The sequence below is a fragment of the Girardinichthys multiradiatus genome, chromosome 12 (genome assembly GCF_021462225.1).
Source record: "Girardinichthys multiradiatus isolate DD_20200921_A chromosome 12, DD_fGirMul_XY1, whole genome shotgun sequence".
Lineage (NCBI taxonomy): Eukaryota > Metazoa > Chordata > Actinopteri > Cyprinodontiformes > Goodeidae > Girardinichthys > Girardinichthys multiradiatus.
The window spans coordinates 14,157,438-14,181,450 of record NC_061805.1 but is presented as its reverse complement, the minus strand read 5'-3'; the positions used below and the strand labels follow the sequence as shown (position 1 = coordinate 14,181,450).

The window sequence follows — 24,013 nt, the reverse complement described above, 5'->3', positions numbered from 1 at the left end:
CATTCATTACAGTAGCTAATATATGAGAGACAATCTACTTTATTTTTTTACTTATTTGATTTTTATAACTCCAGCCCAGGTGGTGGCGGTAATGCTCCCTTAAATGTATTTATTTTCAGTCGAGATGGAGAATCGAGCTGCTCATGTTACTGATACAAAGCCTAAACATAAAGTGAAACTAGATTTTATGTATTTAGTTGGAAGTAAGTCAAGAAGTAAAAGTTATCAGGCCATATTTCATTATCTTAGACAATCGCATTTTTATGATAGGATCTAATCATCCTTATGTGGCATCCTGGGGCCACACTCTATACCACTTGGTGGCGGTAAAGCACCAATACATTGTTTACCAACCGCCAATAAACACAAAGAAGAAAAACGCTAAGCAAGAAGAAGCTAGCTGGAACTTCTGGGAAGATGCATAGCCTCTTTATTCAGATTCCCGTTGGCGTCTGAGGGGAACCATGATTTCAGTCAGTTACATCTTGCTGTGCGGTCAGTTCCTGCTGCTGTTAGCTGTTATTTTGTTGCAATGTTTGGCAGGAATTCACTCCCAGAACTCGAGCACCACAGCCTCCACCGCTGCTTCAGCGTCTTCTCCCACACAGGGAGTCTCCTCGCTGCCCATCAGCGAGCAGCCCGAGCTGCTGAAGTATGAAGTCCCGGCGGACAACAACACGGAGCTGTATGAATACAGGCCCCCGTCTCCGGTCGTTCTCTGCAGCCATCTGTGAGTAACACGGAAGCTAACAGCGCTAACTGATGGTGGCTACGGTTAGATTGGACAGAGTGGAAATCACACTTCTTACATAGGAGCTAACATAGAACCTAAATCAGTCAGGGTTTCCAAAAAGCAGTTCCGTTCACATATTTTGTAAATCGGTTTATGCTACTTTTGATTGGAAATATCGAAGTAATGGCTCTGATCCCCGCTTTAGGTTTTAGTTGTTTTCATTTCATCTATGTGACGCACTTCCTGTTGTAGGCGACCTCCATCCATCATAGGCATGAATTTACTTTTTAGGGACGAATGATTAAATATTTTTAACATACAGCTGTAGTGATTTTTTTTAAATAAACGACAAGGACCACTAGTTTTAAATTTAATGCAGTTTTCTCTAATCCACATAGGGTCAAAACCTGTACATGCAACCTAAAATATAAGTAATTCCTTCAGGTTCTATTTTATAAGTGATGCTGAAGGCTCTACAATGTCTTTGAATGTGATTAAACAAAACTCTTACAACATCTTGGTAGTGATCGTGTCTGTATGCTGATGGTATTTTCTGTTTATCGGCATCAGATTTGTTTGACAGCACTCATTGGATTGAGAAATGATGAGCACAATGGGGGGTTTTCACTGACGTCACTGAAGTTGCAGCCTCACTTCTAGTCCACCATCTTGGGTGTCTCCCTATCTCCTTACGCATTTCACAATGTTGCATACTTTTTCGACCATGGATAAGTATCTAGAGTCGTTACAGCCTACTGATAAGGCCATGTGCCTCAAGAAAACTGCGGTCATCAACAAGTTGGATCCATACGTTGGTTTGTTTAGCGCAAGTCCGGACGATTGGCCGCAGATAATTTTTAGACAAGTTAGCATGCAACAATTTTTTCATAGCCACAACATAGGCAAAAATCAATGTTACGTTCAATTTTGCCCTTTATAGGATAATTACACAGTAGTTATATCACTAGATAATACATTTACAGTATAACAGTAAAGGTAAATTGCAGCCTAAAAAGCGTGATAGCACAGCTTATTGAAGTAGGTCACAGTGCTGAGTGCTGATCAATTGATCAGCTCACGGTCTTGGCAGACTACTTTCCAGAATATTATTACAATAAATGGAGACAAACATTATTTATTTACCTCTCACAAAATGTGCACTGCACACTCGGGCGTGAGTGAGGTTCAAACCGTCAAAATTCGCCCTGGATATCCAATTCAGCCACAGTTGTCGACATTGTGTACTCAGTGTTTTTGTTTTCTCACACTGATTTTTTTATCAAGGCTGGCAGGCGGTAGAATGAACGTTGGTCTTGACCACCATGCGCAGCATAACCCATAATTAAGCAAGTTTTCCCCGTAGTTAAATTGAATAGTCCGGAGTTTTGCTTCACTTCGCTAAAACAACGAAAACAGGCTGCAGCCGCCACCCAAGATGGCGATCGTGACATCGTGACCACGATGTCATGTGAAAACCCCCATTGGAACGTCTAAGCAACTCAGTGAAGATCTGAGCAGGAGACCTGTAGATAACACAAGCTGGGAATGGTTTTTGGAGCCATTTCTAAACAACTGCAGGTTTCAAGATGATCAAATCAAGCAACTTTGTAGAAGTTATTGGCGGCCTAAACTGTAATCCTCAGATGAAAGGACATTGGGTCAGGTTGTTTGGAACCCCCACACCCAAAAACACCAGAAACTGTTGGAACACGAGTGGCACTATCCACAATATAACCTCATGGGCTGAGAAAGAAACACCAGCTCCAAATACGACACCTTTAAGCTCATCTGAAATTTACAGCTTTCTGCATGGAGAGACCAAAAGCGTCTCAGAGAAATCTATAAAGAAAGAGTATTAGACAAGCCAAAGATTGATCTATTTAGCCTCAATGACAAGAATTATGTTAGCAGAGGTCCGATTGAAGCTTTCGAACCTAAGAACACTGCACCAGCTGTTAAGCATTGTGCTGAGAGCTTCAGTGTATTGTGTTAGTGGTACTAGTGCATTGCATAAAGGGGAAGTGCCTTAACTTGAAACCATTCAACGCCTGAATTGTGATACTTTGTACATATTTCTGCTGGATAATGATTCCAACCACAGATCCAAACTTGTTTCATCCTTTCACATCACATCCTTTCATTTCACAGTTAAGTTGATTGCACAGATCCACCCCTTTATCCGAATACACAGTTAACTTTAGTCCTTTAGGCTTTTTGTACACTCACTCTGATTTCAAACAATATTTGAATCTTTACAGGTAATAGGTCATGTTTACCATTACATAATCCTCCAAGTCCCAATTTGATGCACATTTGTTACCTGTCAGTAATTCTTATGGCTCTCTTTTGTTGACTAAAAATGGAATTAGTTTTAATTTAGTTTTAGTATAAAGAAACTCCATATTCTCTACTAACAGGGTGGTCAAAATTAAACTTACCAAGGACCATTTAACTAAATATCCATATATGTTTGATCCTTTCTCCCAGATAGACCTTCTTTTTCTTTAAAATAGCAAAATCAATGCGCAAAAGAGAGAATGGTTCAAAGAAATTCTTAAAAACACCAACATATCTAAACCCTTGATGATTGGATGCTAGCTTGTCTCCACAACTACTGATTTCTTCCTCCTTAATCTCCAATCTATGCTGAAGACCTGAAGAGTTCATCTACTGCCAGGATCCTGTGGATCATGGAGGAAACTACAGCGCCTTCCAGGAGATGGGCCACGGCTGCGTTGGGGTCAGTACCGTCCTCTGAGAGTATTTCAGATGTATAGCGAATTAAAAACTTAGCTCACATGCAGGTTCTGTTCTTGCTCAGTGGGGTGGCCAAACAAAGAAGGAAGTGAACCACACGCAGGTTATCTGTACTGCACTGGATGATATTGAATGTGCAGGACCCAGGGAATTCCTCCGGGGGGACGTGCCTTGCATCAAGTAAGAGTTGATACCTGTCATATCTGTCATGTTTGCTGAAAATGAATAAAGGCATTAAAGGGAATAAAAGGTTGCTGCCCATGTTTAAACTTTATTACGGTATCATTCTTTAATTAGAATCAGTTTTCATTTCCCATTCTTGTAAGAAGAATGACAGACTTCAATGAGTTGTGATGCCTCAGAGTTTTCCTGTTTCTAAAAGTTGCGCTAAAGTCCCGTTTTCTGTTTTCTTCTTCAGTGATTAAAATAGTTTATAATTAAAAAGTTTTGCTTTGGTCTGCTGTTGAATTCAGGGGAGAGTCTTCACACCACATCAGGACATGTGCAGTAACAGCAAACTATTGATCTGTTTAATAGTCAAACTGATTTTTTATTTAAATGCACTCCAGTATAAATATTCCTTTAGCCTGAGCTGCTAATAACATGCTAGGAATTCTGTGTGGACTATTTATATTTACTGTCTGGTTATAATATCTTTTAATAAGGCAGGAGTGCCCACAGCCTGCTCGTGTTGCTTTATTGGTGTCATTAATGTGCACATGCATTTATTGGTAGATTAGTAGGCTTCCTGTTATAAAGCTACAGAGAGCCACAGCACAGGGTCTGAAGAGCCCAGTATGGCTGCAGAGCCACAGGTTCCAGAACCCTGATCTAAAGAGTGATTGAAGGCCAACACAGTTTATTGTGAACCTGCTGCCTTAAGCCTCTGCCTCAGCTTTCGTTTCTTCAACATGTTGCGCTCTACGTTTATGTCCCTGCTCCAAAGTACCAGCTGTTCATTTTTATGCAGACTTCTCACCGTCTCTGATGAGGCAAATCACTGCTGTGTCATGTGGAAGTTTTAGGACCTTAACTGATGGCTCTCCTGAGGTGCAGAGCACACAGAGAAATCTCTATAATCCTCCATAACTGCACCTAAGATGATGGCAGTAGAGAGAAGCTGTTGGAAAGAAAAGGAGAAAACAGACATGGGCGAAGATAGGGGTCTAGTTGAAAGATCATATGTAATTAACGCTCTGTATCACAGTTGTAACATGCATGTAGTGCTTTCTAGTCCCTCTTTGTAGTTAGCATATATGGCAAGGTAAGTTGCTCCAATCACTACACAAGTACTACACTCTTCTAAAGGATGTTGGGCCTGATCAGAGGATTCTGGATTCGTGGGACCCTTGTTGTGACTAACAACATAAGAAAGTGCACACAGTTTATAGAAACAATAAACAAAATTGTGTGCTTTTTTGAAAAAATGGAATAGAATAGAATAGAATAAAACAATATATAGAGTAACCCAGTCTTTGCAGTCTTTTAGTCCTTTTCAATATGTTGTGTTCATTCATAGTCTCATTTATTGTGACCAGTCGGGTCACCATCTACCAGTTCTAAAGTGATCCTGTTTTCTCAGCAGCACTAGGGGTTGAATACTGTGCCCACAATAAAAAAAAAAAAAAAAAAACCTGACCGATGCTAAACAAAGTGTGGGGATTTTTGGACACCAATCGGCTCACAATCGGTCACAATCTGACCTCTCGATTTCCAAGGTTTTCAAGGTAGTTTTCCAGGGCCAATATCGAAAGAAACTAGTCAACCTTATTGGCGGATGAGAAATCGGGCACTGCCAGCTATTGGTTCTTCAGCCCTTCACCAAAAGATATGGTAAAGTTATTGTAAATTACATAGTTTTTAAAGATTTTTTTAAAAACTATTTATACAGTACAGACCAAAAATTTGGACACACCTTCTTATTCAAAGAGTTTTCTTTATTTTCATGACTATGAATATTGTAGCTTCACACTGAAGGCATCAAAACTATGAATTAACACATGTGGAATTATATACTGAACAAAAAAGTGTGAAACAACTGAAAATATGTCTTATATTCTAGGTTCTTCATAGTAGCCACCTTTTGCTTTGATTACTGCTCCACACACTCTTGGCATTCTGTTGATGAGCTTCAAGAGGTAGTCACCTGAAATGGTTTTCCAAAAGTCTTGAAGGAGTTCCCAGAGATGCTTAGCACTTGTTGGCCCTTTTGCCTTCACTCTGCGGTCCAACTCACCCCAAACCATCTTGATTGGGTTCAGACTGTGGAGGCCAGATCATCTGGTGCAGCACCCCATCACTCTCCTTCTTGGTCAAATAGCCCTTACACAGCCTGGAGGTGTGTTTGGGGTCATTGTCCTGTTGAAAAATAAATGATGGTCCAACTAAACGCAAACCGGATGGAATAGCATGCCGCTGCAAGATGCTGTGGTAGTCATGCTGGTTCAGTATGCCTTCAATTTTGAATAAATTCCCAACAGTGTCACCAGCAAAGCACCATCACACCTCCTCCTCCATGCTTCACGGTGGAAACCAGGCATGTAGAGTCCATCCGTTCACCTCTTCTGTGCCGCACAAAGACACGGTGGTTGGAACCAAAGATCTCAAACTTGGACTCATCAGACCAAAGCACAGATTTCCACTGGTCTAATATCCATTCCTTGTGTTCTTTAACCCAAACAAGTCTCTTCTGCTTGTTGCCTGTCCTCAGCAGTGGTTTCCTAGCAGCTATTTTACCATGAAGGCCTGATTCACACAGTCTCCTCTTAACAGTTGTTCTAGAGATGTGTCTGCTGCTAGAACTCTGTGTGGCATTGACCTGTTCTCTAATCTGAGCTGCTGTTAACCTGCGATTTCTGAGGCTGGTGACTCGGATGAACTTATCGTCCGCAGCAGAGGTGACTCTTGGTCTTCCTCTCCTGGGGTGGTCCTCATGTGAGCCAGTTTCTTTGTAGCGCTTGATGGTTTTTGCAACTGCACTTGGGGACACTTTCAAAGTTTTCCCAATTATTTGGACTGACTGACCTTCATTTCTTAAAGTAATGATGGTCACTCGTTTTTCTTTACTTAGCTACTTTTTTCTTGCCATAATACAAATTCTAACAGTCTATTCAGTAGAACTATCAGCTGTGTACTGTATCTACCTCCTGCATAACACAACTGATGGTCCCAACCCCATTTATAAGGCCTGAAATCCCACTTATTAAACCTGACAGGGCACACCTGTGAAGTGAAAACCATTTCAGGTGACGACCTCTTGAAGCTCATCAACAGAATGCTAAGAGTGTGTGGAGCAGTAATCAAAGCAAAAGGTGGCTACTTTGAAGAACCTAGAATATAAGACATATTTTCAGTTTTCACACTTTCTTGTTTAGTATATAATTCCACATGTGTTAATTCATAGTTTTGATGCCTTCAGTGTGAAGCTACAATATTCATAGTCATGAAAATAAAGAAAACTCTTTGAATGAGAAGGTGTGTCCAAACTTTTGGTCTGTACTCTATAAATAGTTTAAAAAAAAATCTTTAAAAACTATGTAATTTACAATAACTTTATGAGAAGGTATGTCCAAACGTTTGGTCTGTACTGTATATTGAATGTATTTATGAAGATTTTTTAACTCTTAATTTATGACTTTTAAACTTCATTGTAGAATAAGATATGTAATCAGTATTTATTCATTCTTGCTTGTGTTTTTAACACTGGGTCACACAGTCCATTAGTCATTGTGTGCATGTTTGACCTCCCAGTTTGGTGGCAACCACGAAGTTAATCCTGACAGGTGTGCCACCAGCACTTCTGTAAGAGCAGCCAAGAAATCTGAAACACTTAGAGTTTGTGTCGAGAGCAAGGAGAGATGTGTGCAAACATGCTCTCCATCACACTGCTTGGACTTTGAAGGAATCCATTCAGACACTTTAATGTAAAAACTTTGCACTGGATGTTTACACGGAGCTTCATGTGTTGCGACAACAGAACAAGAAGTTTTATTAGTGATGCTTTGCTGAGCTCAGGGTTTTATCCAGAGTTTCAATTTTCACCTGTCAGATCTGGAACTTTTAAAGAAATTTCTCTTGACATTAAGAATCGAGCCCCAGAATCTGGGACTCGACAGAAGTTCTCTCAGTGAAATAAATTATGTCTAGGCAGGCTCTAGTTTAAGATTGTTAAGGTGTAATAACCTGGCTCATAACTAATATAGCATCACAGTATTTACACAAGGTTAAAAACACAATATCAGGGACTAAAAAGTATGGGATGTTCTTCAAGCATTTTCCAAGAATGAAAAGCAGAAACAAAATCTCATGATTAATAAAAGTTGTGGTTTTTACACTGATCTGACTGATTTTTAAATGACATGCTTTATATGAGATTTGCCACACCGCTTTAACATTCTACCTCAGTAAGAGTCAGCAGTTGCTGCAGGGTACTCCAGTCATTATTGACAAGTACAAGAGTTACAGATTTTAAAACAGAACTGGTCTAAGTTGGTCCAGGTCACCAGAACCAATTAAATGTTTCTATACGGTCTGGCTCAGATGGTAGGAGTTCATCATAAGTTCGAACCCCCGCTCTGTCTCTGTCGTTTCCTTAGGCACTTCACCCGCCTTGCCTACTAATGGTGCTCAGAGGGCCCGGTGGCGTGGATTGTATAGCAGCCTCGCTTCTGTCAGTCTGGCTCAGGGACTGTCAGTGTGTGAATGTGTGTATGAATGGGTAGATGACTGAATGTAGTGTAAATCTCTTAGGGGTCTCTGGCGACTTGATAAAGTGCTATACTAGTCCATACCAGCTACCATTTATACCACGCACATCAGTTTTAGACGTAGGTTTTACAGCAGTTTCGTGATTTGGGAAGTCTACAGATTAAACTAGTATTCATGCAGGTCAAGGTGAATATTGTTTTACCCCGATGTCCCGAATGTTCTATAAACAGCAGAAAGAAATCTATGAATTTGAGTCAGGGAAATAAAAAATGTGTAGGAACACTGCATTTTGTATAACATGATCTAACAGAGAAACAACTACTGTTTCTGATGTTGATAAAATAACATTAGTTATTATTAGTTATAATAATGGTATGTATAACATTTGTTTAGACTCTATTTTGATACACAGATTAAAGTAAAACTATAGAATAAACAGCAGCTTATTTGAGTAGTTTTCAAATGGTTGGTTCTTTTCACAGTGTTGCTGTTTATAGAATAACGTGCTGATCTTAGCTAGCTTATCAGATGGTCTATCTGCTCAGGTCTCTGCTTAACAAACATACATGTCGTAGCTTCCCACCTGTAGTACTCCATTAGTTTCAACACTATGACTGGCCTAGTTTTTCTCAAACAGAAATATTTCCAAAGAGTCGAAGGAAAAGTGTACTAGCGCTATTTCAGCCAGCTTGACTGGCAGTGCTTAAAAAGAGGTGGGGGAGGGAGAGTCAGTGTTGTAACACTGTCCAGCTAGAAAAAACTTCCCTCTGACTTTAACCACTGGATCCCAACCAGATCCTCAGGGCTCACAGTCCTACATGTTTTAAATGTATCTCTGCTCTGGCACACCTGATCCAAATCATTACATCACCTCCTCAGCTACCACCAGGTGCTGCAGAAGCCTGCTTTCCACCTCTTCACCTAAAACATGGAGGACACTTGGTCCTGGGGTCCAGGGTTGGTTCTGTAAGCCACTGGGACAGTATTTAGGAAAGGTATAGTGGTTTTAAATTTTTTTATCTGTTTAGAAAAAGTTCCAGAACTGTTCTAGCTGCCTAGAGTCCATCAGGCTTCTCTGTAATAAAAGAATAGCTGTGGGTTTCTGATTGATAAATTCCTGCAGTTGGAGCTGATTCTCATCTCTGCTTTGCATGAAAGCAAAGCAGAGATGAGAATCAGCTCCTGTCCTTCAGCCTCCACACAGTGGGCTATGAAAGCTTTCAGGTTGTGGGCTCACTTTCATTTCAACATCAAACATTAAGGATCGGTTGTGCTGGATTATTTAGAGCAAAAGCATGTTAGTTTTTACCGACAATTTCCTGATTTCTCCTCCTGTTGACTGTTGCGATGACATCTCAGTAAGATGGTGAAATGTAAGAACAAAGACTAAATAAAGGAGGCCGAAAACTGCTAAAGTGTTGATGTAAGACCGGGGTGTTCATTTGGAACACAATTTCACGTCACTGCTTCCCCAGCAGAGGGCTCTGTTTACTCACTGTTGGCACTACTATATGTAGTTTTACTGTCACAGCATGGTAATCTGTGTAAATCAGAAGCTAATGTTACATCACCTTCTGGTTGGCTGGGTCTCCACAGATACACCGGACACTACTTCATCACCACACTGCTGTACTCCTTCTTCCTGGGATGCTTCGGCGTCGACCGCTTTTGCCTGGGCCACACGGGCACAGCAGTGGGGAAGCTGCTCACCCTGGGAGGCCTGGGAATCTGGTGGTTCGTGGACCTGATCCTGCTTATTACCGGCGGGCTGATGCCCAGCGATTACAGCAACTGGTGCACCTACTACTGAGGACAGCAGAGCATGCCACAGAAGTGCAGCCACATTTCTGTCTGATATTTATTAGCTTAAATCTGAAGAACTGGACAGAGGTGGAGACATCCTACAGGGGTGATGAGTCTGTGGGAAATTTTCTTAAAATTTCGAGCATTGCAAATGATAACTTATGTTAGAATTCAAAACAAATATAGAGATAAACAAGTCTTATTTAAGTTAGAACTTCCTAATGTTTGTTTGTAAATTTCAGCCTGACTTTCAAAATGTAGATAAAGCCATAATGACTGGGATGGTAGATCAGACAGACTAAGGAAGTCTGATCCATGTTGTAAATAATATTTTACCATAAAAATGTTGTTGTATTGATGTAAGATTTTCAGTGGATGACTTTTTTTTTTTTTTGTTGCTTTTACACTACAGCATGTTTCCTTGGAAGGCAAATGAGTTTGACTAACAGTTTACCTAAGAGGAACAACAAATGAATTTTATTGGACTAAAAGTCCAAATACTTCAGAAATCCGTTGCCCGAAGGTCTTACAGTTCGGCAGATTGATTATTAGCTTCACTCATTTTACTATGGTTTACCATAGACCTATTATACGCATATATAAAGGACCTGCATGCAGGCCCACCAAGTAGCGGGGTGTTGAGGGTTGTGGTTGTAACGGATCTGATGTCCTGTGAAAATCAGAGCAGAGCAGACTAAAACAATGTGGGAGCGGCTTCCTATCCTAATTTAACTGCGTCACCAGCTGTCATCATGCAACACCTCCCAGTTGTGTCAGGGCCTGGCTATATTCCTCCACCAACCATGCAGTTGGTAAAAACTCTGGGCACTTGATCTGATCTCTCATTAAAAGGACTTTAGACCGTAAGAATGATATGATAGCGGTTTAGAAACCTCAGCTTTTTACAACCTCAGTATTTCCTGATACTGGTAACCAGCCCAGGTCCAGATGTGAGATGAAGAGCTTCAGATTGCCAGTATCGGCACATGTGAGGTATGTTTTGTGACGTCGTCTCTCTTTAGACGTTCACAACACTTTAATCAATGATTGCTGGATAAATATTGTGTGTCATTTTACCAGACACTGTAAATGTGAAAGAGTCAAAACATTATTGGTTAAGATGCATCATTGGAGCTTGTTGGGTAGATGATTTTAGAGATCTGTCTCATCTGTATGGGTTTCATTGTAGAACCGATCATAAATTATAGAGCTGTTAAATAGAACGCTGCAGTTCTATAAAATAAAACTGGTAAAGTTGGTAAAAAACACAACTAAAGTAGAACAGCTTCTTCTTGTTTAATTTTCAATGAAAATGCAAGTAATTTGGGAACCTGTTTACAGAAATACAAAAAGAAAATACAAATTACAATTTTAGGACATAAACATGAGTCTGGAGATGCACCGATCAGAATGTTTTAGATTAGAATTATTATTAGAAATATTATTGGATTAGAAGCTCAATCTCTATTGGTTTTTATGTTACATTTTTTCCTTAAGGTTACTACAGAAGATTAGAATTTGTGAAACTGTTCAGACGTGAACCAAAGCGGCTCTGCTGTGGTTCAGCATACACTGACCCGGCCAGTTTCTGTCATCTTCCTTGTAAATGTTTTCCTTATTCTGTGCAACCTCATATTCACAGCATCTGTTTTGTTTGGATTAAGTACTTTTTTCAGTATCACATCATATAAATGAAAGCTTCAATGCCAAATCCTGGTTTATTTTTCATTGCCTGTGTTCAGCTGTTCACTGATGTACACGCAGGTTAAAGGTTCCCAATTAAACAAGTAGAGTGTATATTCTGTCTGTGCTTGGAATGGATTTCCATTTATTTAGTTTTTCTCAATTGCCAAAACACTAAACCCTATTGTCTGAACCTACTGATTGAATCAGTCACTCTTGGCAAAACCATTAGCACTCTTTACCAACACATTTTAATTTTGATGCACCTGTGTTGCATAATGGTGAGCACTGGTGGCAAAAGTCAAACACAGTTAAAGCACATGTGTCACTGGTTGAACACAACAACTCAAAATTGATCAGACCTGTGGCCAGTGATGTGAAGGAACATATGTAAGGCAGTTCGGAGAGCACTGGTTTGTGAGAAAATTAAAGAAACGTTTAATATAAACTGCTAAAACAAATAAAGGGAACACATAAACAACACAATATAACTCCAAGTAAATCAAACATCTGTGAAATCAAACTGTCCACGCTTGACAATCAATTTCACTGCTGTTGTACAAATGGAATAGACAACAGGGGGAAATCTTTGGCGATTAGCAAGACTCACTCAATAAAGGAGTGGTTCTGCAGGTGGGGACCACAGACCACTTCTCAGTATCTATGCTTTCTGGTTGATGTTTTGGTCACTTTTGAATGTTGGTGGTGCTTTCACACTCGTGGTAGCATGAGACGGACTCTACAACCCACACAAGTGGCTCAGGTAGTGCAGCTCATCCAGGATGGCACATCAATGCGAGCTGTGGCAAGGTTTGCTGTGTCTGTCAGCGTAGTGTCCAGAGCCTGGAGGCGCTACCAGGAGACAGGCCAGTACACCAGGAGACGTGGAGGAGGCTGTAGGAGGGCAACAACCCAGCAGCAGGACCGCTACCTCCGTTTTTGTGCAAGGAGGAACAGGAGGAGCACTGCCAGAGCCCTGCAAAATGACCTCCAGCAGGCCACAAATGTGCATGTGTCTGCACAAACGGTTAGAAACCGACTCCATGAGGATGGTATGAGGGCCCGACGTCCACAAATGGAGGTTGTGCTCACAGCCCAACACCGTGCAGGACGCTTGGCATTTGCCAGAGAACACCAGGATTGGCAAATTCGCCACTGGCGCCCTGTGCTCTTCACAGATGAAAGCAGGTTCACACTGAGCACATGTGACAGACGTGACAGAGTCTGGAGACACCGTGGAGAGCGATCTGCTGCCTGCAACATCCTTCAGCATGACCGGTTTGGCAGTGGGTCAGTAATGGTGTGGGGTGGCATTTCTTTGGAGGGCCGCATGGCTCTCCATGTGCTCGCCAGAGGTAGCCTGACTGCCATTAGTTACCGAGATGAGATCCTCAGACCCCTTGTGAGACCATATGCTGGTGCGGTTGGCCCTGGGTTCCTCCTAATGCAGGACAATGCTAGACCTCATGTGGCTGGAGTGTGTCAGCAGTTCCTGCAAGATGAAGACATTGAAGCTATGGACTGGCCCGCCCGTTCCCCAGACCTGAATCCGATTGAGCACATCTGGGACATCATGTCTCGCTCCATCCACCAACGTCACGTTGCACCACAGACTGTCCAGGAGTTGGCGGATGCTTTAGTCCAGGTCTGGGAGGAGATCCCTCAGGAGACCATCCGCCGTCTCATCAGGAGCATGCCCAGGCATTGTAGGGAGGTCATACAGACACGTGGAGGCCACACACAATACTGAGCCTCACTTTGACTTTTTTTAAGGACATTACATCAAAGTTGGATCAGCCTGTAGTGTGTTTTTCCACTTTAATTTTGTGTGTGACTCCAAATCCAGGCCTCCATTGGTTAATAAATTTGATTTCCATTGATGTTTTTTGTGTGATTTTGTTGTCAGCACATTCAACTTTGTACAGAACAAAGTATTCAATGAGAATATTTCATTCATTCAGATCTAGGATGTGTTATTTGAGTGTTCCCTTTATTTTTTTGAGCAGTGTATATTTAAATCTTCTTTATCTTTTTATTCTCTAAGTCCTTTCAATGCTGACCATGTCTTATTCAGAGATCTGAGCAACCCTTTTATTAGGGATGCACCAATAATGCTTCTCCTGGCCAATAGCAACTTTCTTTGAGGTCTGACCTGCTGATTTATTTATTTTTTTCATTGTTTGCCCCCTATGGACTGGAACCAATAAAAGGTTAGAAATGTGCTGTAGGTTCTTGTATACAGTTAGCCCTTTCAATCGAATAGTAAGTTACAAGGTTCTTATTTGTACATCAAAGCATTTGTTCTGCGGACTTTATGACTTTAGCATAAATAGATGCAGAGCTGACCATTATAATCAAATAATCTTGTGTCTCAAGGCTTTATACGATATTGTATATAATACCGATTCAGCTCAGTTAGGCTGAATCGGTCATGGCTGTTTATTTATTGATTTGTATGGTCTGTTTCATGTGTTGAGCACTGCTGAGAAAATTCATTTGTTTCCCCTTAAATGTAAAATAAAGTCTATGATGGCTTTCAGCTACTTCCCAATAGTCATGTGCGAGTCCCCCGAAAGCCCAGTCGATCTTGTTGCAGTTCAGTGGAAGCCAAGGTGTCTCAACTTGTTAATCACAGCTCACACTTTTTGTAAATCAATAAAAACCTTCTTGTTCTGGATGTTCTCTGAATTCTCTTGATCTGATTTAATGAGTAGAGGGTTGATGAAAGGCATTGTCTCTACCCATTACCTCCCACAACACTGACCTAGGTAAAGGTTACAAGATTATGATTGATTTAGCTAATTGTGTTCCTTCACTGATGCAGCAGTGTGGGTATGTAACGTGTCCAAAAGCAGAGGAAAACCAAATCTAATACAATTTATAAAGAAGGAAACGTGGCTTCTATATGTTTTACAGATAGATGCCTAATGGAGAAACATAGGGAATATTGACTAAATCCAAACAAGTAGAAATAAAATACAGTAATTGTTTTATATAGTTGCTCACACCATGACCCCTAGATATTTCATGTTTTGTGATTTTTAAAATGCAATTTGAAGGCCAATAAAAGAAAAACAAAACTGCCCCTTGCAAAGGTATTCACCCCCTTTAACATTTTCACATTTTGTCACATAACCATAAAATTCTTTGTTTTGGGGTGATTTTGTGATAGACATAAAACAAAGCACAATGTAGCACACAACTGTGGATTTGTACATTTGTTTGAGCCAATACTTTTCTTGCAGTTACAACTGAAAGTCTTTAGAGGTATGTCTCTGCCAGGTTTTTTACATCTAGGAACTGAAATTCAGTGTCATCTAGGTAAAAGGATGATGCAGGCCACACTTTTCAGATTTCATTTTGGATTGAAAGATGATGCACTCTTGCGTATCAGCCAAAAACGTTTCTTAGGTGGCGGGTTTTCCCCTGCACATCGTGAATGAACTGTATATTCAGTCTCATATTCTTTTTACAACTGAATTCGCTGGAATCTGTCCACCACACTACCTCATGACTGTGCAAAACAAAGCATAGGACTTTTTTAAACTTTTAATAAACGCGTGTCACAACTTGTAATAAAACCAACCCCATAAACAGGAGAAATGAGTGCAATATTAAATATCTGTTGTGCTGAGGGAATCATGTATGGCAAATAATTACCCATAGAATAGTAGTTTTTCTAACCAAGCCACGGTAGACTTCCAAACCTCAAAGGTTATGCGTCCCATTCAGGTGAGTCAGCCCTGACATTTGTCTCAGAAGTTGGAACTTTGATCTAAAAATATTATGAGATTTCAGCATAAAAGTCTACCAGACGCAAGACAGAAAACCAGTGGAATTTCAAGCGTTGTGCAGTGACCATGCTAACAGTATTTAAAGCCAGTAATGATGTGTTTCTCAATATTTTAGGCACTAAAACAGAGAGGCAACACATTAATTCAAAGGTTGTTTTCTCTACAAGGTAAAACAACAGACTGAAGATCCTCCAGAAGTGGTGAATTAGATTTTTTGCCAGGAGTTGGATGTCAACCTGTTAAGCCCGATGAACCTGCTGGCGGGTTGAATGGAGGAGTGCCGATTTTTCTAAAAGTTGATCAAACACCGCCAGGTTTTCTTTCCTAAATCCCTTGCACGAGGAGACTTTAATGTTTACAAAGCAATTTGATCAATTAGTTTTTCACAAATACCTTTGGTTTTTCAGCAATTTAAATACACAAGATGATGCTTAAGGGTCCTTCAGGCATATCTGAGTCTACAGGTAAAATGCTACAGGAAACAGATATGCTTTTCCCCACCCCCTCTTTCTTGGTACCAATGGAAACTAGAGAATCCCACATTTGCAGCGACGTATAACGTCTTCGTAAGACAATTCCCAGTCACATCATTACAGTGCATATCTGAGGTTATAAAAAGGGGTAGTAACTTTCGCACAACGCACAGCTTGTTTTACACACTGCTACGCACACAGCTTGCTTGTTGTTTCATGTTTTTTCAGTGAACTTTGAACATTATAATGCCGCAGAAGAGTAAAATGAGCACATTAAAAGTCTTGGAAAAAAAACATGGATTTTGAAGTGGATGAAGATTGGAAACTTCTTTGGGACCTGGTTTATGAGTAAGCTATAGTGTTACTTTTTATTTCCAGCAACTTTACATTACATGTCATCTATTTCAACAGTGCTTTACCGTTTTTTACATTTGTAATTACTGTTGTGTGGAGCGTCGGTATTGTAACCGCTCTACCGCAGTTACTCCAGTTCCTTCATTCAAGGCAAAGAACTTCGCTTTCCCTTTTTAATTTTAAAGATACTACAATTTCATAAGTAATTTTCAATTATTTTATATAATTAAAGCAGAAAAATAGTACAACTTGGTACCGAGGCCCGGTCCTTCTCCTCTCGGGGGATGAAGTAGGTGGAACAGTCCGAACAAAGAACACTCATCATTATATACTCTAGGCTCCACCTTGTTACAGCAGAGTAAATTTATGTGTTAGCCTGGAGCGACTTTAACTGGATTGAGCGATGTGGTCAGTGGGTGTGATGAAACCTAATCCTGTGTGCGTGCAGCAATAAAACTTATAATATATTTTTCTTGCTATGTTCCGGTAAGGAGACATAGGTAACTTTAAGAAAACTCTAACAAGTTCCCCTGCTGAAGTGACCTAAGTCACCTCACTAACCTGGTGTGTGGATGTATCTATTTTAATCTATATGTGCTTTGGAGACTTCATCTGGCAGTCACATGGATTTGCCCCCCAACAGATCGCTATCTCACCGGAAGTCTCCAGGGCCCGTATTCACAAAGATTCACAGTCTTCTCAGAGAGCTCCTCCCTTAGCCTAAAAAATCTTGCCAAAGACTCCTAGCTTAAGAGTGATTCCGTTTGCTGCTGAGAGCGAATCTGAGCAAGGAGACGACAGAAATTCCTATCTTAGTGAGGAGGTGTAGTTGACCCCATTGCCAGGTGTGACACTATCTTCTAAGACCTGTGATTGGTTGTTAAAAGAAAAGAGAAACAAAAGCACTCCTAGTAATCAATAGAGAGAAATTAACAGATAATAGAATTTAGACTGGATTCAGAAAGGTGTAAATCATAATGATAAAACAAAGCAAAGATTAAATTAATTGTCACACAGCATCAAAATGTTTAAATGTAGCTTATTTACATGATCGTCATTACTTTGATTTGCTTAATATTATGTTTACTCTCCATGCTGGTTATTTTCATTCTGCATGTATGTCATATTAATTTAATACTAATGTTGAAATTCAGCATTTTATTGTGATCTCCTTCTTGTATAATGAGGTTTAGTTTGGTAAAATGACCAAAACAAAACAGAAAAAAGGTGGAGAAAATCGAACTGAACAGCAGAGCCTGCTGGTGAAGGAGAAGAGAGTAGTATTGAGAGGTAGATTTGGTCCTGGGATCATGGTGCGAACAAACATGCATTCCTGAGCAGATCAATGTGTCATTCCCTCTGCTTTCAGCACCAGCCTTGAATGTGAGCAGCTCTGGTACCTGCTGAAATCAGAAGCTGGAGAGGAGATTGCAGCACACCAGATAACTTCTCCACAGATGGATAGCGTTGCAGATGACCATTTAGGCTATGACTACTGACATCATACAGTACAGCTAATACTTATTCACCCCATTTACATATTCCTTCTCTGTATATAGTGCTTAGATTATTGTACTCTATCTCATCTAGAGTTTGTATATATAGTTTTTTTTGGAGTTTTTCCCATTTATTTTTTGAAAGAATTTTACAGTCTGTAAATATTAAATAATTCTATACAATATTGTTTGTAATTTTGTTCACTTTTTATTCATGGTATTTATTATTGTTTCTATTTCTATTGTTCATTTATTTATCCTTCCAAATATCACCTTACTCGAGGTGCATCTTTAATCTGTCCTGACGCTGAAACTATTTAATTTCACCATAGGGGAATGATAACGTTTATTTTATCTCGATATTAATAATTGTATGATTGTTATAGAACTTTATGTGCTCATGTACTCGACTATTAAGGGGGGTGTATCAATGCATGGTCGAGCTGGTGACGGTTTATTAATTCTCTGTTATTCATTGTATGGAGAATATCTCTCCTTTTTCTAGGTCTTTCCGCCATCTTCCCTGCTTAAGACACTCTTAGGGTCACTAAAAGTCCTCCTCAGTACTCATAACATTTCCTGACGTTAGGAGCTTTCTTAAGGCCTAAAATGCTTCGTGAATAACGTTTATCTTACCAAGGGAAAAGTTAGAGAAATTCTGAGATTTTCTTAGAATTATGTCACAAGGAGATAATTTTAGTTTTAGGATTTTTTGTGAATACGGGCCCAGATGTGGTGCAGCAGATTGTGGAAAATTCTAACATTCATATGCTATATGTGGAATGTAAAATAAGTACCGTATTTTCTGCACTATAAGGCTCACTTAAAAACCTTTAATTTTTTCAAAAAATGACAGTGGGCCTTGTAATCCGGAGCGCCTTATATATGGATCAATTGGTTAATTGGTTGATCCATACTGGTTGTACACGGCGCTCTGTCAAAATGTTTCAGTACGACTGGTAAACTACAAAGCCGCACCGCTTGCAGCATTACGGCTACCGTAGTCAGGGGCGTCGCTGAAGTAATAGCGGTAAACACCAGTACTGTGCTTACTCCTAGTCCAACACCACTTGTGTGTGTATAACGACCCCAAAATTGCACCTTTCAAGAGACACGCTTACGATGCTGAGTTCAAACTCAAGGCTGTCAGCTACGCAGTCGAACATGGGAATAGAGCAGCAGCGAGAGAATTCAACAGTTAACGCTACTATATTGTGAATGTACTAACGTTTGATTTAGTGCATCAAACTGTTTCTTTTACGTGTTTACTGAATCAGGGAAAAGTTCCCTTTCACATTTTAACTAACGTTTGATTTAAACTTCAACTTCATAGACTCCAATGCATTCCTAACGTGCGGTTGGCTCTATTCAATAGAATTCTATGTAGAGGAGACCTTACCATGAGAGTGAATAGAGTTATCAGAACGCTGGTTTGTAGTGTATTAATAAAGTTTGACTGACTGACTTATCTGACTGTTTTGTTGACATTCTCTTTAGCACAGCTCCATCTAGTGGATGCATAACGCAACCCCAGTCAAACGTTTGACTGCAGTAGCTTCTATTCTATGCGCCTTATAATCCGGTGCGCCCTATATATGAAAACAGTTCTAAAATAGGCCATTCATTGAAGGTGCGCCTTATAATCCGGTGCGCCTTATAGTGCGGAAAATACGGTATACCCACAGAACCTATAACTTAAGTACAGTGTTCTATTCTGACATTATGTGAAACAGTTATTGTAGACCCTACTCAAATGGTTTCCTCTTCATCCCAGGGCTTCTTCCTATTCCAACAAAGGAACACTTTCCGGGACCACAGACATCTGATAGGCTAGGGGTACTCCCAATCCTTTCGTGTCCAATGATCCCACAACACAATCTCCATCATTGTTAGTCAGTGAGGTTCCTAAGTCAGTCCGAACCTCAGTCAAAGTACTCTGCTTGGGGTCTTTAGTCTATGCACAGTGTGTTTTGTGAACCCAGTTACTCTATAATCGGTCAATCAAACTTTAACAGTGTGATGTTATTTCTGCTACCTTGTCCGGTCCTTTCCACCTAGGAAAAAAACAATTCAGTTTAGATTAATTTGAAATAATCAGAATCAGCTTTATTGCCAAGTTCGTACATACAAACAAGGAATTTGACTCCGGTACACTTTGCTCTTTTGTTCTGTTTTTGCATTACAGAATATACAAATTTACAATTTACAATATACACATATCTAATAAAAAAGGTGCATTTGCAACATCTGTATGCTGTTGTTTTGTACTCTATTGAATGTTCATCAGAGAAACAGCCTGGGGGAAGAAACTGTCTCTGTGGTGGCTGGTTTTAGTAAACAGTGCTCTGTAGCGACGGCCTGAAGGTAAAACTCTAAACATTTTATGTGCAGGGTGTGTGGGGTCTGCAGAGATTTTGGCAGCTCTTTTCTTGACCCTAGACATGTATAGGTCCTGGATGGAGGGAAGGTCAGCTCTGATTATTCTCTCTGCAGACCTGATCATTCGTTGCAGTCTGGACCTGTCCTGTTTTGTGGATGAGCCAAACCACACTGAGATGGATGAAGACAGGACAGATTGAATGATGGCAGTGTAGAAGATGACCAGCAGCTCCTGTGGAAGGTTGAACTTCTTGAGTTGCCTCAGGAAGTACAGTCTCTGCTGGGCCTTCTTTCGAACAGTGTCTATGTGTGAGGACCATCTCAGGTCCTCAGAGATGGTGGTTCCTAAGAACCTGAAGTGGTCCACGGCCGATACAGTGTTGTTGAGGATAGTGAGGGGGGTGTATGGGGGTGGTGTTCTCCGAAAGTCCACCACCATTTCCACAGTCTTGAGTGGGTTCAGTTCAAGGTAGTTCTGACCGCACCAGTGTACCAGCTGATCCACCTGCTGTCTGTATGCAGACTCATCACCATCCTGGATCAGTCCAATGACAGTGGTGTCATCTGCAAACTTAAGGAGTTTCACGGACGAGTCCGATGAGGTGCAGTCATTTGTGTACAGGGAGAAGAGGAGTGGGGATAAAACACATCCCTGGGGGGCACCAGTACTTATTGATTTGGTGCGGGAGAAGATGCTCCCCAGTCTCACCTGCTGCTGTCGGTCCGTCAGGAAGCTGTTGATCCACTGACAGGTGGAGGCTGGGATGTTGAGCTGGGTGAGCTTCTGGTGGAGGATGTCTGGTATGATGGTGTTGAAGGCCGAGCTGAAGTCTACAAACAGGATCCTGGCGTACGTCCCTGGGTGGTCGAGGTGTTGCAGGATGAAGTGTAGACCTAAGTTAACAGCATCATCTGCCGACCTGTTTGCTCGGTAAGCAAACTGCAGGGGGTCCAGCAGGGGGCCTGTGATGTCTTTCAGGTGCTTCAGCACCAGCCGCTCAAAGGATTTCATGACCACAGACGTCAGGGCTACAGGCCTGTAGTCATTTAATCCTAGGATGGTGGGTTTCTTGGGAACCGGGATGATGGTGGATTGTTTGAGGCAGGAGGGGACCTCACATTTCTCCAGTGATTTGTTGAAGATCCTTGTGAGGATCGGAGCGAGTTGATTTGCACAGGCTTTCAGGCATGATGGGGAGACGTTATCAGGTCCTCCAGCTTTCTTTGTTTTCATGTGCTGAAAGAGCCTGTTTACATCTTCCTCAGAGATCTTTAGTGCAGGCAGAGGATCTGATGGTGGGGGTTGGTTGCTTTATGGGAGGAATTTGTTCCTGAATGGGATGTAGAGGAGTTGATTTGAGGTGTGAATGGCTTCTTGTCATGTCTGCAGTAGAAGCCATTCAGACGGTTGGCCAGGAGACGACTGTTCAGGATGGGTGGAGGGGCTCCTATAGGCAGTCAGGTTTCTCAGACCAGTCCATACAGCTGAAGTGTCACCAGTAGAAAGGCTGTTCTTCAGCTTCTCACTGTAGCTTCTCTTGGCTGCTTTGATCTCTTTTGTTAGTTTGTTCCTGGCCTGCTTGTACCGCGCCCAATCTCCACTGCTGTGAGCTTCTTCCTTTTCCCTGCGCAGATTCCTGAGGTGTGGAGTAAACCATGGCTTGTTGTTCCCAAAGGTGCAGAAGGTCTTGGTCTGCACAGACATGTCCTCACAGAAACTGATGTATGATGTCACCACATCAGTTAGTTGGTTTAGGTCAGTGGCTGAAGTTTCAAAAACAGTCCAGTCTGTGCATTCAAAGCAGGCCTGTAGCATCTGCTTTGATTCCTCAGTCTACTTCTTAACAGTGTGAACCTTGGGTTTGGAAGCTCTTAGTCTCTGTCTGTAGGTTGGGATGAGGTGGATAAGACAATGATCTGAAAAACCCAGAGCAGCCCTGGTAACAGCATGAGTCCTTTAAAGCTGTGTAACAATGGTCCAGTGTGTTTTTGTCTCTGGTGGGACACTTAATATGCTGTCTGTATTTGGGGAGTTCATTAGAGAGGTTTGCTCTGTTAAAATCTCCCAGTATTATGATGAAAGAGTCAGGGTATTTTTTCTCCAGGTCTGTAATCAGCTCAGCAAGATGTTTTTCCGCGGCAGAAGTGCAGCCATGCGGTGGAAAATATGAGCCGATTATTATAAATGAGGAAAACTCTCTCGGTGAATAAAACGGCTTACAGATTATGGAAAATGACTTCAGATCCGGGCTACATGTTTTTCCCAGCATTTTATGTCTCTGCACCAACCTTCATTTATATAAAAGCAGATTCCGCCTCCTCGCCTCTTCCCCGATAGCTCCGCGCTGCGATCCGCTCTGAGCAGCTGGAAGTCCGGCAACAGCAGTGCGCGGTCCGGGATGTTTTCACTCAGCCATGTCTCGGTGAAGCAGAGAACCGCTGATCCGCGGAGGTCCGTGTTTTTACCGGTGAGAAGAAGCAGCTCGTCCATCTTGTTGTTGAGAGAGTGGACATTTGCCAGGTGGATTGAAGGCAGTGGTGTGCAAAGTCCTCTTTTGCGGAGCTTTAACAGCGCGCCAGCACGCTTTCCCCTTCGACGTCTTCGGCGCAGTATCCCATATAGAGCCGCAGCTCCGCTTGCCAGGAGCTCAGTGAACCTCGGATCGATGAAAAATGGTGAAAAAAACCCAAGAGAGGACTCTCTGATGTTGAGAAGTTCCTCTCTACTGAATGAGACCACAGGATTGTGGCCCGACACCACAGAACTGTGGCTCGAAAAACATAAAAACACACAAAATACAAAAACAAAGAGAGAGCGAAGCTCTGAGGCTGCCATCGTCAGCGCCATCTGTTTTGTTCTTTTAACCTTTAAACCCTTCAAAATGAACATTTATTTGAACATTTTTCAAAAAAGTATCCCATGTTATAGTTTATAAATCAGCATTGTACATTTTTTGAAAGCCAGAGCCAATTTGTGGCTTAGACTGTTAAGGACCACTGCTTTGAACAAAGATGCTAGCTTTCTGCAGAGATTGAAAGATGGATTAAATACCTGAAATATCAGATATACTGGTGTATTATTTTCTGGCATGGCCAATAATCAGATTTAGGGGTTGCAATCACTAGTTCACAGCTCTTAATTAGCACCACAAGTTTTTTGTATTGCCTTACCTATTAATGCAATATGGTTTACACAAGTAGAATTTCCAATTTCAACATCATCTAGCTTTGAACTGTAGTAAATTAACACTTTTTCTATCTGTTCTATCTATCAGTTTTTTTCATCAATATCAAGATGAAATGACTCATAATATTTGGTTCTGTGCAGATTAAATGCAATAAACCTTGCATGTATTACATGCAAGTTTAATATGCACAAATACAGCTTTTATGATCCATTGTAAGTGAGTTATAATTTTTATAACCTGCTTGTATGATTAGAACTTTCAGCAGAGAAACTAGGTTAGGGAGGAGGTAATCTGGAGAGCAGAAGAGCAGATATCACATATTTGGGTGGTTCTTTGTATAAATCTGAAAATCTGAATAAACTAAATAAATAAAAAAACAAAGAAAAAAAAAAAAAAAACCTAGCCAGTAGGCAAAAAACAATGGGAAAATTTCCAGTCTTTCAGAAGCTACTCAAGACATACCCGAAAAGACCTGCGGCCAAGAATTGCAGTGAAAGATGAATTTACAAAAGTGCTGACTCAGAGGGGCTGAAAACAAATGCAAGACTTCTTGACGATAAATCTTAATCCTAATAAAGGGTACCACATTTGAAAGAAAAATGCATTTATAAGTTAAGCGGCAGACCACCTGCCAAACAGATTATTC

The 24,013-nt window shown here is 41.0% G+C and overlaps 1 protein-coding gene across 1 annotated transcript; it reads left to right on the top strand.

The window, feature by feature from the left end:
- The first annotated feature begins 352 nt into the window (after positions 1–352).
- On the top strand, positions 353–11,797 carry tm2d2 (TM2 domain containing 2). Its single transcript, XM_047382505.1, has 4 exons — positions 353–730; positions 3,386–3,473; positions 3,555–3,670; positions 9,794–11,797. The coding sequence occupies exons 1-4, from the start codon at positions 465–467 to the stop codon at positions 10,005–10,007; spliced, it is 684 nt and encodes a 227-aa protein (XP_047238461.1). The 5' UTR covers positions 353–464; the 3' UTR covers positions 10,008–11,797.
- Positions 11,798–24,013: the final 12,216 nt, after the last annotated feature.